This window comes from Anopheles arabiensis, chromosome 3, assembly GCF_016920715.1.
Source record: "Anopheles arabiensis isolate DONGOLA chromosome 3, AaraD3, whole genome shotgun sequence".
Taxonomy (NCBI): Eukaryota; Metazoa; Arthropoda; class Insecta; order Diptera; family Culicidae; genus Anopheles; species Anopheles arabiensis.
Genome location: NC_053518.1, coordinates 76794009 through 76808168, shown reverse-complemented (window position 1 = coordinate 76808168; position 14160 = coordinate 76794009). Strand labels below are relative to the sequence as shown.

The window sequence follows — 14160 nt, the reverse complement described above, 5'->3', positions numbered from 1 at the left end:
GGGCGCCCCAGCAGCATGAGCAAACCGGATGGGGTTTGGTCCTTACGGTGCCCAACATCTTCTGGGGGGCTGGGGAGATCGCTAGCGAGACGCACACCAGAATGCATATAGAAGCAATTAATCACTTCATCGAAGCTTTTCCCACCACAAACCCACCGGGGGCACCACTATCAGCAGAGCAAGGCGAGGTAACAGTTGCGTTCTAAAATTTCAATTTACCAACAGTAAACACCCTTCTTTCATCCTTTCCCCCGTTTGCCAGAGAAGGAAGAATTAAACGAAAACTTTTCATTGCTCTCATTTCTCCTTTTCTTCTTCATATAAAGAACACACTCACCACACGTGGAGGGTGATTTTCACGAGTGCTTTAGCTTCAAATCGAAATGCTGAATGATGTGCTTCGTGCCCCGGGGAGTCAAGACGGCGGAGAAGACGGCACGAAGAAGCATTAAGCACGACTTACCGTTAAAAGGCGCAAACGACAAACTCACAGCAACCAAAACCCGTTTGCACCGGCGTCGCGTCTGCTGCTGCAGGCAAGTGCTGGTGGGCTCGAAAGTTTATGGCTCATTTAAATTAATTGAAATATTTACATTTTATTGCGCACATGCTTTAATTAATAAACGTCGTCGGGTAACATGGCGTTGCGCTGAGCAATGATCGCATGCATGCCCCACGCCGCCGTCTGTGGCTAGGTGTGCATGCACAGGGTCGGGAAAGGTGAGTGCCGCCACCCGAGCTTGAGAGTTGTGTGGGGATGTTGAAACGGATTAAGTAATACGGACCTGCTGCTTTTCGGTTAGCACCTTGAAACAACCATTGCCATTTCAGAAAGTTCAAATTCCCAGCAAAGCGATTTGAATGTACACTCAGCGGTCCTGATTCGAATACAACGTGTGCTGATTAAAATGATAAAAATCGACAGTCAAACTTCGGGTCTTTTCAGTTTCCAGACTCTGCTCCCACCGACGCAACTCCGCTGGAATTTCGAACACATTCCCGAACTTCTAGCCATTCTTCCGAAAAAGCGTCGCCCTCTTGTTGGGCATGCAAATTCACTCCATTAGGCAAAACTTTATCTCTCTTCTCTTTTGTGGACGAGAGGAGGACATTCATTCCAACCGAAGAATCTCCCCGATGGGCAAAAGAACACACAGCACCGCTTGGCTCTACCCTGACTAAACAAAACCTTGAACACTCATCTGGACGTAGTTCTCTGCTGGATGCACTCTTTCCCACCCACGAGGACACGCCGGACCAAAAATCAAACCAGGACCAAAATGGACCAACTTTTCCAACTAGCACTCCAGGGAAATTATCTGACTTCGTAACTTATTGCTAAACGAACACCCATTCAAGTGTGTGACCCCTTCCTCCCTTCTCGGATTGGAGGTGATGGTGGTTGACGGGACGGGATATATGTTTGCCGGAATGCGAGATGCAATTACCGTATACACACACACAGTTGACCATCACCATCATTTCAAGGCTTTTCGTACGGAGTTAAAGGCTAACCGGAGTGCCATACTACAATTAAACTTTGGCTGACTTTTGGATACGAGAATAACTTCTTTGCCCGCTCCAAAAAGAGCAAACAATAGCCTCTCCTGTAGCAGGGGTCTTCCTTCCTGAACTCACTTAAGCCCCGCTCTGATGGCACAAGAATGCACTAAATGCTAGGAACGAATAAACAGTGTTTAAAAATAGGAAACCTCCATATGGTTGCAAGCCGCCTCAAGACCCCAACAAGCCTTCCACATCCGGGAGGGGCAAGAACTTCGAGCCAACTTCCGCCCCAGACACACCTCCCGGACCCTCCAGAAACCGACGACGTCACGGTACGCTGTCGGTTGGTTTATGAATATTACAAAGCAATTGCCGTTTGCCGTTGTTTAGATTATTTACAGCACGATTTTTCCCTTCGGCTGCGGTGCTCCAACAAGCAGCATTGGCAGCAATGGAGAGAGGGAGAGAAAGAGGTTCAACATTGAGTTCCGGAAGTACAGCCTGGAAGCAACACATCCAGCGAGGCAAGATTGTTCTTTGTTTCGCTCGAAGCCGTATCGATTGCGATTGGGGAACGATTGGGGAAAAGGATTCTTCGGCGCTATAGGGATGTGGATGTACAATAAAAGCAGGCGCACACACTACATTCGAAGCCATTTTTCATCAATATCAATGCTATTGGATTTCGCAAATGTTTACGATAACGGCTACTGCCGACCCATTTGCCCGGGGATAACACTTCACACCAAAAATTGTGCCGAAGAATCACGATACTTTATGTTTGCTACCCTCGCATACATCGTATACATACATCTAGATATGAATGTTTATGAACGTTTATGGGAATAAAAATCAGGCTCCAATATTGACGCCGCTTGATTTTTATGTAATCGAACGGCAAGGACATGTATTACACCACACCAAACAGCATTTTAAATAGATTTTAAGTGTGAACAAAAAGCTCTCTTTTTCTGATTTGCCTCACCAAACCAAGCACATATTGTCACACCTTTCCAAGTGGCGCGAGTGTGAAAAATTTTAATCTCATTTATGCACCTTTCTGTAGAATTATTTTTGCACCATTCTTTTAACCATTTCCGGCGAGAGCGCGATGCATAAATCCGACTGCTGACAAAGTGTGTGTACAGCCATTGCAAATGCTGTGTGGGTGAGATGGTGGCCTCACATTCAAATCTGTCCCAATGCAAACACAACACACGCGCTCAACTCAAACATGTGAAAATTAATGCCACCTCATAAATAATCATCGGGCCGGGGCCGAAAGCCATAAAATCGATCAATTACCACGATGGCTTTGATTAATTGAACAGGGAGGGAGCTGGGAAGGTTGAAGAGCTGATGATTATTGTGCTATAATGTTGTTGTTTTTATCAGTACAAGCGCACTCGGTACCATCATCCGCTGTCGAACAAACGGGTTGAGTTGTGTAATGATGGGATATTTGGCTAGCGTAAATTGTTATTGTTTTTGCTGTGTTACATAAAAATTGAAAATTATTACTAGTATCGAGGTACGGCTCATTAAACAATTTGAGGTTGATGATTGAACCCACGCACATACAACAAGCAAAACAACAACAACAACACTAAATCGGCATAGTTTCGTAATTTTTGCTGCAACATATTTGCAAACCATTGTGGTCGGTCGGAATGAATGAAAATTAATGCTAATTGTAATGCGTAACATACTGCTCTGGGAATGACAGTTGTAATTCCCATTTCAATTCCAATTAATGGACACTTGCTGTTTGTATAGGAAGGGTTAAAAATTGAGTTAACATAATATGAGTTGTCGGATATTGGAATGCGATGGTAGAAATTGGCAATTGTAGTGGTTACTAAAGAACACTAGAGAATTTTACATTCTTCACTATGTCAATCACTCCAGAATATAATTGAACACTATTCAGATAGTTGGAAAACTATATACAGACATTTACTTGAGCTGGAACTATTTTTTAGAGCATTTATGATCTTCTAATTCATGAAGATATCAATAATTCCTGCAATCATGCAAGTCTTAAAATTCTGAAGAACGAACGAGGTTCTAAAAATGTCGATGACTATTAGACAGCAAACGAAACCTATTATTGAGACAGAATCAAAGGTTAAGTTACAGTTACGAATGTCTACCTCTCTATCAGTTGAGACCTTAGATGTCTCTATCGATGTATCAAGTACCAGGTCCACTAAATATACTCCTCATCTTCATGCCTTGAATTTCCAAATGTTTTATATTCACGAGAAACACGTCCAGAAGAGGATCAGAGAGGCCAGCCAAATCACATCAACAGACTTCACTATCAAAATGTTGAATTCAAGCACCAATGAAAAGACCACACAAACGAGTTAAGGCAACTGCTACGGCAAACTTCTGCAAAAACTAACAAGTTGGCTAAAGTTGGTGTTATATTCTGCAACAGTAGAAAAACAATTCAATAATCTGGAGCAAAGAATTTAGCTCCGATTTTCATTTAATGAACAATTGAGGTCATTGTAGCAATAACTGATAACCAGTCTGTAGACGTTGGAATGCGTCTTGAAACAATCATGATGGCCATCAATTAATTGCATTATTCAGAATTATGCTAAAATAGAAAGTTTCCAACATTGCTAAAAGTTACTACGGTCAATGTATGTAGAAAGAAACTGCTCCCTTTGAAAAAATCATTCAATATTGCATTCCCCGTACCACATTGGTCAGGTGCAGCTGAGCAACCTTAGAAAGCAATATAAAGAAAAACAGACATCCAACCTATCAAGGCGTTTCCATGCACGAAATATGCCTTCCTTTTTCCATCCAAACACACTTTCGTTTTGTTCTCCTGTCTATCGCGAACAAAAAGTGAAATGTGAACTTCCAAAGAAGGCAACAACAAACAACCGCGCTACACTCTAACCACAGTCCTCTCTCAACGCGCAATGGATTCACGCTTAATTCTTTGCGATTCTTTGCGTGCCTCTCTGCGCTCGGAACGGGGTGCACCACTGACACAAAAATCCGCAACGCTGCGCCTGCCTACCACGAAGCCACACGAAAGGCGACCAAGAAAATCCAGATCATGCCACACTCCGAGAGATGCTTCGCTTTCTCGCCTGGGAGGACTAGATTTCATGCAAATCAGCTACACCTTATCAACGTCCATTACACATTACATCCTCTCCTCTCTCTCTGTATATCGGTATCCAATTATTTTTTTGTAACAGTTGCTCGTTTCTCGTCTCGCACTTTCACGCAATTACGGCGTCATCGCCAAACTGAAATAGAAAACCAGCAACCCCAACCCAACCCGAGGCACTTCGTACTGTGTCCCTCCCGCCGCACACTTTCTTCGCAGCGTGATTAAGCGAAAGGGCCAGGTTAGTTTCAGCTCGCGGTTCAAAACGATGCAACAAGCTCGGTGCGGATTGCCAGAGATAATCTGCATCGCGTGACAGACAGTGTGAGGCGTGGCGCGAGACGGTGTTGAAATGCGTGTGTGCCTGGTGGTGCCTAGTGTCTGTCCCGCTGTTCGACTATAAATGAACAGTTAGAAACAGATAGAGTTAAACGGGCAGGCGAATTAGCACCAAACCTGTCACACACACACAGAGAGAGAAGATGAGCCGCAAGGCCTGCCACGGGAAGAACCGACAGGAAAGCTGGTCAAACACGTTCGGCCGAGTGACGATAATCTAACCGTATTCGTAATTCGCGGTTTGCGTGCATCACCTGTGCAAGAAAGCAGACCCCATGGCGCACACAGCAAGCATGTGTGTTGTTCGAGCCTTTAAACCAATTATGTCGAGCATCTTTCCCTTTTCCGGTTAGATCCTGAGACAACCCGGTGGTACTACGAAGGAGAATGGTATGCTGAAGTACGCGGGGATTAGGTCAACGGCAAGAAATTGGTTCGCAAATGGCCAGAAGGTCCCCATGCCGAGCAATTCCAGCTCCAACCATAGGCCAACCATCCAACCGAGTATATGTGGGTGTGTGTGTGTGTATGTCTAAGTTTGATTAAACGATGTGTACCACTGCTCCGATGACACCAGTGTCCACAAATCACCCACAGGTAGGAGCATGGCCCCGGCCAACGGCCGTATAATTTGCCGCCGCTGACACGCTTTGAAGTCTGATAGCCGGGGTGGTGTGTTGTGTCGCCGAGCGAATGCGCCTTTTCAGCCTGCCCTGCTCCAATCCAGAACGGCACGGACACGGACAGCACCTGGGAAAAGACAAATCGTTCTGGCTGAAGGCACGAGGACGACAGCACCAACACACGCTGTGGCGCAACAGGTGCCCAACGGGGACGAAGAACAAAGTACACTTTCTCCTTCGTGAACCTTTCGTGAGTGTGATCGATAATTTATCGAGACAAGCGGGATCCGAAAATGGGGCTTTCGCGTGATGCCCTGGAAGGCAGCTGGGGATTGGTGACGGGACATTCGGCGTGGGGTTAAGTGAAGTTTTAGCACTCATCCGTGTCTATTCCGGTGGTTCCGGTTTAATGGTGTGGAGAAGGCGCACGGGAGACACACCACACCGCAGACGTTCGCAATAGATTTAATTAAGTGGAAAAATGACAGCGCACCGCAGCCAACACACGGCCCGGTGATGGATGGTTCCATCGGAGCGTCAGGGGCTTTTTTAATAGTCTGCCAATCAGGACTTCAAGAAATGCCTCCCGAAGACGCCTGCCGAATAGTTTAGTCCCAAGTTTGCCGCTCACATTGATAAGGGTTGCAGCACAGAGTCTTGGTGATGGATCGATTAGGTATCTGTGCTGCGCTAAAAATATCTCAATGCTATTCTCAGAATCACGAGATGCCTTGCGTGCGTTCCGGAGTACTTTGAAGAACACGAACGACACTCAACCCAAGACGTCTACCAGCAATGCTTCTGGAATTGCAATACGACACACGTACGCCTTGCCATGCCGGTGTGCCACACAATCCAATCACGACAAGTGATCTCCAACGGAACCATTACTACCAGCAGCTTCTGGGGACATACCTTTAGATGCCACAAAACCAATAAAGCGCCACAACAATCCACTATCAGATTTGATGTATCACCGCCACCCGGTTCTGCACTGTTTGTCGTGTGCTGTGTGGAGCTCCGGGAAAATTATGGAGCTGTTGGGCGCATAATTCGCAACCGATTTTCAACCCCCTTGGTTGAGAAATTAAGATTAAGAGTGCTCCGCCAGCGATCGCAAAATACGCCTGCCTTCCGTATCTGTATCGTGGTATCGTGTGGTTTATCTTGCGCTCTCAATCGTTCGCTGCCGCCGTTCGTACGACATGTTGCAGTGAGGAAAACCCTCAACCGGTTGTTTGCACTTGTTCTTCGTCGTTACACACCACCTTTTGGTAACAAAAAATAACAACAAGGAAACCGAACAAAAAAAAACGATAACAAACTATCAAACCGTTTACATCGCGAGCACTTACCGCGCCAGGGCAAGTCAAACTCGTTTACCCGCACCAACCGGCGGGCTGTTTGAGAGAAAGGCAACAACGAAAGACAAGCAGATTTTTCCGATTTCGGTTTGCGAAACTCTCGTTTTTTTGCAGCTCGTGCGTTTTATCGCCCGTTTCGAATCAGCGCTTTATTTGCTCCCCGGTCGTTTTTGCACGACTTTTAAACGACGTCAAACACAACCGACATCCCGCGCGATCGATGTGTAGAGTTCTCGTTTCAATCCCTACGCCCATTTCGATATCGTTTCCGGAAAATCGAATCACTAACCATGGTGCGCACATGCTTCGACAATAATCTTGTAATGCGCTCTCGCAAACACACACACACAGCGCTCCATCCAGTGGGCCCGAGAGCTAATGGATTCTCGGATAAGATTATCCCAATACCCCAATCGGAGCCACTTTTCCTCGGGAGCGTAAGACGTGGCAAGAGGTCGGTCCCTGATCGATCGTTAGTGGTTTGAAATTTAAACGTCACACATCCATATTAATGACCTTACGTTGGTGATGATCATTTCAGGGTCGGTGTGCTGATATATGTGTGAGTGTGTACGTGTTCTAGATTCAATTTCAACATTCGATGGCAGGGAAAAAGCCAACTAAAAAAAGAAAGAAAGCACTGCCCGGGACAGAAAGGTGATGAGAAATTTGTTGCAGAAAAAAGATACGAGCAGCGACCGAATAATCCTTCACGGTGCGAGATGGAGATGGAGTAACGATACAACAACAAAATAAATTTAGTGAAATTTAATTCGTGTATCGGGCCGACTCGGTGCCACACGTGTAATCGTTAGCTAAATTGCCCATTCATTTCGACTGCATTAGTTTGCAATTCAATTTTGCCAAGTTTGCGTTACATTCAGATGTTAAAGCCTTTCAGGTTCCATCTAAAACGCCCTTGGCCCAGTCATACAGACTCAATTATGGGTAGAACTCAACCATGCTCCTCAAGAACTCAAGAGGGAAAGAATCAACTGGCAAAGGTTGATGCGTAAAATTATCAAAGTGTAGTGTGCCATTTTGATTTGTGAAATTTGATAAACTACCTGTTTAACCATTCTTAACGAAACGCACATAATCAAAGAGGGAATGCACACGAAGGCGGCTATATGCTGACAAGTTTGACAGCTTGCAAGAAACTGCTTATCAACTGTAAAATAGAGATTATTTTTCATTATCACGAGAAAAAAGCAGTTAATAATAGTTTAAAAAACAATTACCATATTTTTCGTGATGTTTGAATGCCTTTTACGAAATTAGGATTTCTTCACTTTTTGATAAATGTACTCTGTGTCTACTAGACAACTTACAAAAAAGGTAACAAATCGCAAACAAATAGCTCAAAATTTAAAAAAAAGTCCGGAACTTAACGTAAACATGCTTGATAATATGTAAAGTAAATTGAAAAAGCCTTCATTTCTAGATACAATATGCCATTTTAAGTCCTAGTCTAAGTAGCGTTTTAAAATCGCAATTAACTTAACATATTTCGTACTATGTAAAACAAAATTATGCGGCCGCCATAGACTGTAAGCTCGTAGCAAAAGAAAGAAACAAATAGGTTCTAGACCCCTTTTTCCGGAAAATTAAGCCACTTTGTAATGATACTACAGTTGATAGCGAGGAACATTCAAATGCTTCGCAGCTTTCCAAGAAGTGTACTCTTTATTTTTAAGTAGCTTCTTTAAATAGTAACACGTGTAACGTGCAAATCTGTGATGAGTGCATCCTTTGACGAAGCGCGTGTATTCTTTGAAACTGGAAAGTTTTTTTGTATCGACAGCTATCGGTGTACAACCTTGCGACATAGACTTAAAGATCTTGGGTCAAGTTGAAGGAATGCTACACTTATCACATTACACCTTATGGCCACGAAAGCAGAGAATCGTTTGGGAAAGTCTAATGTAAGGGTAAGAAACTGTAATAAAAATGACCTACTTACTCCAACTCCACTGGAAAGCTTCCAATGTCCTTTTTTCGATAAAAATCCCTCCATTCCATTTGACCAGGGCAGGGATTTTACACCATTTGCAGAGCAAATTAATGCAGACGATAAAATTGCTCATAAATACTAATATTACTCAATCCGCCGGTGTAAGCTCGCGCACGGTGCGGACATTATGATAAATCTAACCTTTCACATCCCACATTGCTGCAGCTCCCAGCCCCTTTGCTACCTTTGGGCAAGTTATATACCTTGCAAGCACAAAAAAACTAACGAGCAAAAAAAGAACGAGAAGCTTGTCTATTTTCCGTGTGCCGAGCAAAACGACCGCCCGCCAAACGGGATAACTGACACGTTAACAAAGTTAATAGCGCTTTTATTGATTCAGACAGAAACTGCCCCGCATGCCGAAACCATCCACCGGCTGATCCCTTTGCTTCCCCTCGCGCTCTGCTATCGCGCGGCAGAAAGGGACGATCATTTCGGGCAGCAGAAGGAAAACACACGACTAAAAGAGTGCGGGCGCTGTGCAAAAATATGCACACACCAACTAAGGGAAACGCACAGCGCAGGGGAGGAGACAACACGTCTGTGCTGCAATTTTATCGCCTGCAGACACACGCGAACGCCCCAAACCTTCAGCAGAGCCAGCTATAAAGGGGGAGGTTTCACAATTAAACAGGTTGAAACAGCGCTTTCGTGACGAGTTTCAATAAAGCTCTGGCCGCCGCACAACACACAGCCGGTTCTACCCTTGCTCTAACGGTGTCGTCGTCCCTCCTTGTGCATACTTTGTGTGAGAAGCCTCACACGCGCGGATCAACACCTGGACGGAGATCATCATCATCATCATCCAGCGCGCGGTGGCTAAACAGTGACAGCGAACTTGACCCCTTGCCGGTCGGCACCAGTGCTCCCGGTGTTGCGCGGAACTTTGCCCCGACGGAAAACGAACCACTTACCTTCAACTTTGCCGAGCGCTAGCACGAATATGGTCTGCACCGCCGGGATAGCCCACGCCACCAGATGGAACAGGTGCGAACGGCTCTCGATGGCTTCGTGGCCCCACTTGAGACCGGCCGCCAGGAACCAGGCCAGCGCCAGACAGGCCCACCAGGCGAACGCTGCCATGCAGCAGAAGTACAGCGCCATGAACAGCACCGTGCACGACGTTGATTGACGATGGCCCTGCGGAGGAGAGGGAGAGAGAATAAGAGGAAGGAGAAAAGCATTAGTTTTTCGAGCTTGAACGTGTATGACTCTGAGGCTGGCGGCAGGGCTCGGTTTGGGGATTTGTGATCGCGAATCGCGGGATATATGTTCGAATTTAAATTACAAAGCACACTGCTACTGGTGGGGGGGTTCAACCCGTTAGGTTCAACCCTCCGCTGACCAGTGGGCCAGCCACGGCAAGTGCAGCTTGACGTGACGTAGTGTGTTGTGCCGTTTGCTGGAGCCTGCCGGGGCTCTGCTGATTATTATCTAGAAAAGTACGCGCCCAGCTGCTCCCAGGAGCTCCATAACGCGATCCGCAGCTAATAATACAGTGCACGAAGGGTAGTAGCGAGAGGGAGAGCAAGAGGAAGCGTTTGGTTGAAGCATAAATTTTATCTAAAATGTATTGCATAACCTGTAGGCCCATCGGGGTATGAATTCAGCGCAAAATAAAACGGAACATTCCTTTACACGACCGTTGGAATTTTGGTGGAAATTGGAAAATAATGTTGGAGCTGAATAAGCTCTGTTTTTTTTCTATTTTTTTGTCTTTTGCTCCTCCACAAATACAATAAAACAAACCATCCAACCACAATATAATATTCATAATACTCATTTACATTCCAAAGCACATCCATCCTGTCGACCGATAAATGCTTTCACGAGAACTTGAGCTTGAGCGATTAATTAGAATTCACACAGCTATTCGTCGTGCTTCCGGCAGCCAGCCTGGGCAGACAAGGAACCAACTCCAATAGCAGCGCACCATTTTAATGCTAGAAAAGTTTACCATACGATGCAAGGGTAACAAGTAGAGACGAAGCAAAAGAAGAAGAAAAAAAGGTCTTGGGTGGAATGAATCCGTAGGCTGTTGGGTAAGAGACCGGCAACGACTACTGAGTCGTACCATTCTTAATCGAACCAAACGGCGGTTCGTGACATGAATTCGTTAATCTTCGCGCAAGCAAACGTGCCATAAAAGTGGCGTTTGAAGCCGGGCGTGAAACAAAAATATAGTTATCGACAATCACACCACCTACCTTCCGTGTGCAGAAGTGCAGAAGGGAGGAGAGGCATCGGGTTTGGAGGGCGTAGCGTTTCCATGCCGTGTAATGTTTAGTTTAGCAGACAACCGTCAACAGAAGCCGTTCAATCGATGTTTTATAGCAAGTATTCGATTACAGAGAAGTGAGCAACTGCTGTCAATAATTAACGTTTCGTGTTAAAAATGTCAGTTCAATGTACAATATACGTAGTGTTTGATAAACGCCACACGTTTTGCGTTTAAAGGGGATATAAACGGATTTTATAGCATATTGTTAAATACATGCATTTGTTTCACGAGATGAAACGATAGCGATTCATACTTCACACGCAATTATCTTTTAATGAAGTTTGATATGAACAAAAAGTTGTAATAAAAAAAAAAACAGATTGTTATTTGGGTTTTCTCACAACAATGAAATAAATTCAGAAGTTTTTGGAATTTTAAGGTACTTTCTAATTCAATGCCAATTTCCAATTCTGCCTGTCCTGAAAGGGTGCCGTGAAGTACAATTCCCATTACAAAAAGATCCCAAAAAGTCCCAAACTTATGAGATGCTTTGAAAAATCGTGTAATTCATAAATAATCTTGATAAGCACAAATAAAGTAAATTCCATCAAGAAACTGGCGGACAATAAGATAATGTTAAAAACTGGTGTATCAACTCTTCAGAAATTGATCTATACTGTCTTTATTCCTACCACATGCTAAACGAAATCTTCAGAGCCTGGAAATGAGCATTCAATTTCGTAGATGCAGCATAAAATTGTAGTCTAAGAGCTACATGAGGCAAGAGGTCTTTTATTGTGTACAGATGTGCATTACTTTTGAAGAAATACAACACAAATGTGTGTCTATAAAGCACATTCTAAGAAGGGCCTTGAGTAAATCTGGTTGACTTTACCCTAAGTCATCTCCTACCCTAAGTCAGGACTTCAAAGTCATCTTCAACAAATAAGGTCCTAACAATTCCTATAGACATTTTCTCATTAACACAACAATCTTGATCGATTTGAATGCTAAAGCTAGTTCTCACAGTATCTACTTTTGGAAACACAAACTTCCAACAAACAAGAGCATCGACCAAAAGTGGCATTTTAATTAAAATGCCTAAGCATACATAATGTTGCCATTTGTATTGAATTTTGTTTACTGCATCGTTACTCCTGCACAAAACTTAATCATCCCAAACCCTTACCGGCGGCCTGCTGCTAGCAATTGGAAAGGAAAAGTAAAACCAAACAAAAACCGGAGCATTCAATCTGCAATCATAACAATGCAGGCTGCAGAGAAAGAGGGAACCGACCTCTGCGCGCTGGATTGCACTTGTATATACACTCTCTGGAAGTAAACATGTTTACAACTTCAAAGAAAGATTAAATAATGCATCGTTTACAGCCACGGGAGCACTACGGCGGGGAAGGGGGGTTGATACCTCCAACCTGCCTGTCACTGTAAACAGTGTTGAAAAGCATAAGTATACATTTCACCCGAACTGATTGCATTCGTGCAGTGGAGGCGCGCGCGTAAACCATCATCTTGCGCTGCGTTTGAGGCGGCTGCCTCACCTCCGTTTCATCTCCTCGGCAGGCCGTCAACAAACGATGACAACGGCAAAGGCACAACAGCAGTAACTACAATTAACTCTACACAGCGCACTTCTCGCAGCGAAGGTTGTACTCGGAATCATGCTTTCTTCCCTTTGACTCCACACAGCCAGCATACTTCACAACACACACACACCGGGCGGCTGCTGTTCGTGGAATTCAACCCGTGGCGTGCTGGTGCCGGGGCCGCCATAGCATCACAGGAATGTGTCACTAATGCCTGCATGCGACGCCACCACGCTGGAAGCAACATCGGAAGCATGCAGTGCAGTGCCCGGCGACAAATGTCACTGAGTCGCCCCTCCTTCACGGGTGGAGAGAGAGAGAGAGAGTTCAGCAGTCCGACGACATCATTTCGGAAGGTTACCAAGCAGTTGCGCCCCTCGTGCGTACCACCGGGTAGCATCACATCCAGCAAAAGGTCGCCTCCGTTTAGTAGTTAAAGAGAGACGATTAAGCTCGTGCTTTCGTACTGAAGACGTTGAGAACCATTTCTTCACCAAGCCGGCCTAGTTAACCGAGCCAGAAAAAAACCCCGGTTCTGGCTGAGACGGTGGATAAGAAAGACTGAGAAAAGGGCACGAGACCACCTCGACAATGCATTTGCGCGTACTCTGAACGTTTCATCTTACGCGAGGAGGTCACACTCGCGACGGCTCACGAAAGGGGAGCCGCGGCTGTAAAGTGAGGTAAATGAAAACAATAATAAACTGTTCTCCGTTCCCTTCCCAGTAACCAACCCTTCTGCACACACATAACCTCAACGAGGCTTGATAAGGGGACAACAGAAAACCCGTCCGCTTCCCGACCACCAAAACATTTGTAGCGATTGTACACCCCGGGGCGGATGAATTTTGTTTGTGTCGTGTTGTAACCCGCTCCCATCCATTCCACTGCTGGAAAGCACAACAAGAAAGCTCAGCCAAAGCTGCCGGCAAAGAGGAGTTTAACCGTCATCCGGTTCTGTGCTCCCGCACTTCCTAGCCATCCACCGTCGTGTATCGCAAGCGCGACTTTGAAGTAGAATTAATGTCGTGCATTTGCTCGTTTTTTTTTCGTCTTCCTGCTTTATACCAAAGCCTCACGGAAACGAGTGCTCGTGGGTAGGTGAGGAGAGTGGGAAGCCCAAAGAAGAATCTTTTAACCCTATCAATCTCGCGCGTGACGGGGTTTCGCTTTTTTCGTGGTGGGAGTGCGCGGTCTATTGTAGACTTCTTCAGTTCACAGATCCACACACACGAGGTAACAATCCGTCTTTGCATAAATATTTATACAATAAATATACACACCCTGAGGTCAAGAGAGAGAGAGAGAGAAAGAAAGAGAGGGAGAAAGAATTCTTTATTCTTTACTCCT

General features: G+C 45.1%; 1 protein-coding gene across 1 annotated transcript in view; it reads right to left on the bottom strand.

Moving 5' to 3' along the window:
* LOC120900649 (frizzled) overlaps window positions 1–14160 on the bottom strand; it is a 233206-nt gene that overhangs the window by 151170 nt on the left and 67876 nt on the right. Inside the window, exon 4 of the mRNA XM_040307939.1 lies at window positions 9900–10125. Within this exon, the coding sequence (XP_040163873.1) occupies window positions 9900–10125 (226 nt within the window). The remainder of the gene's footprint in view (window positions 1–9899; window positions 10126–14160) is intronic.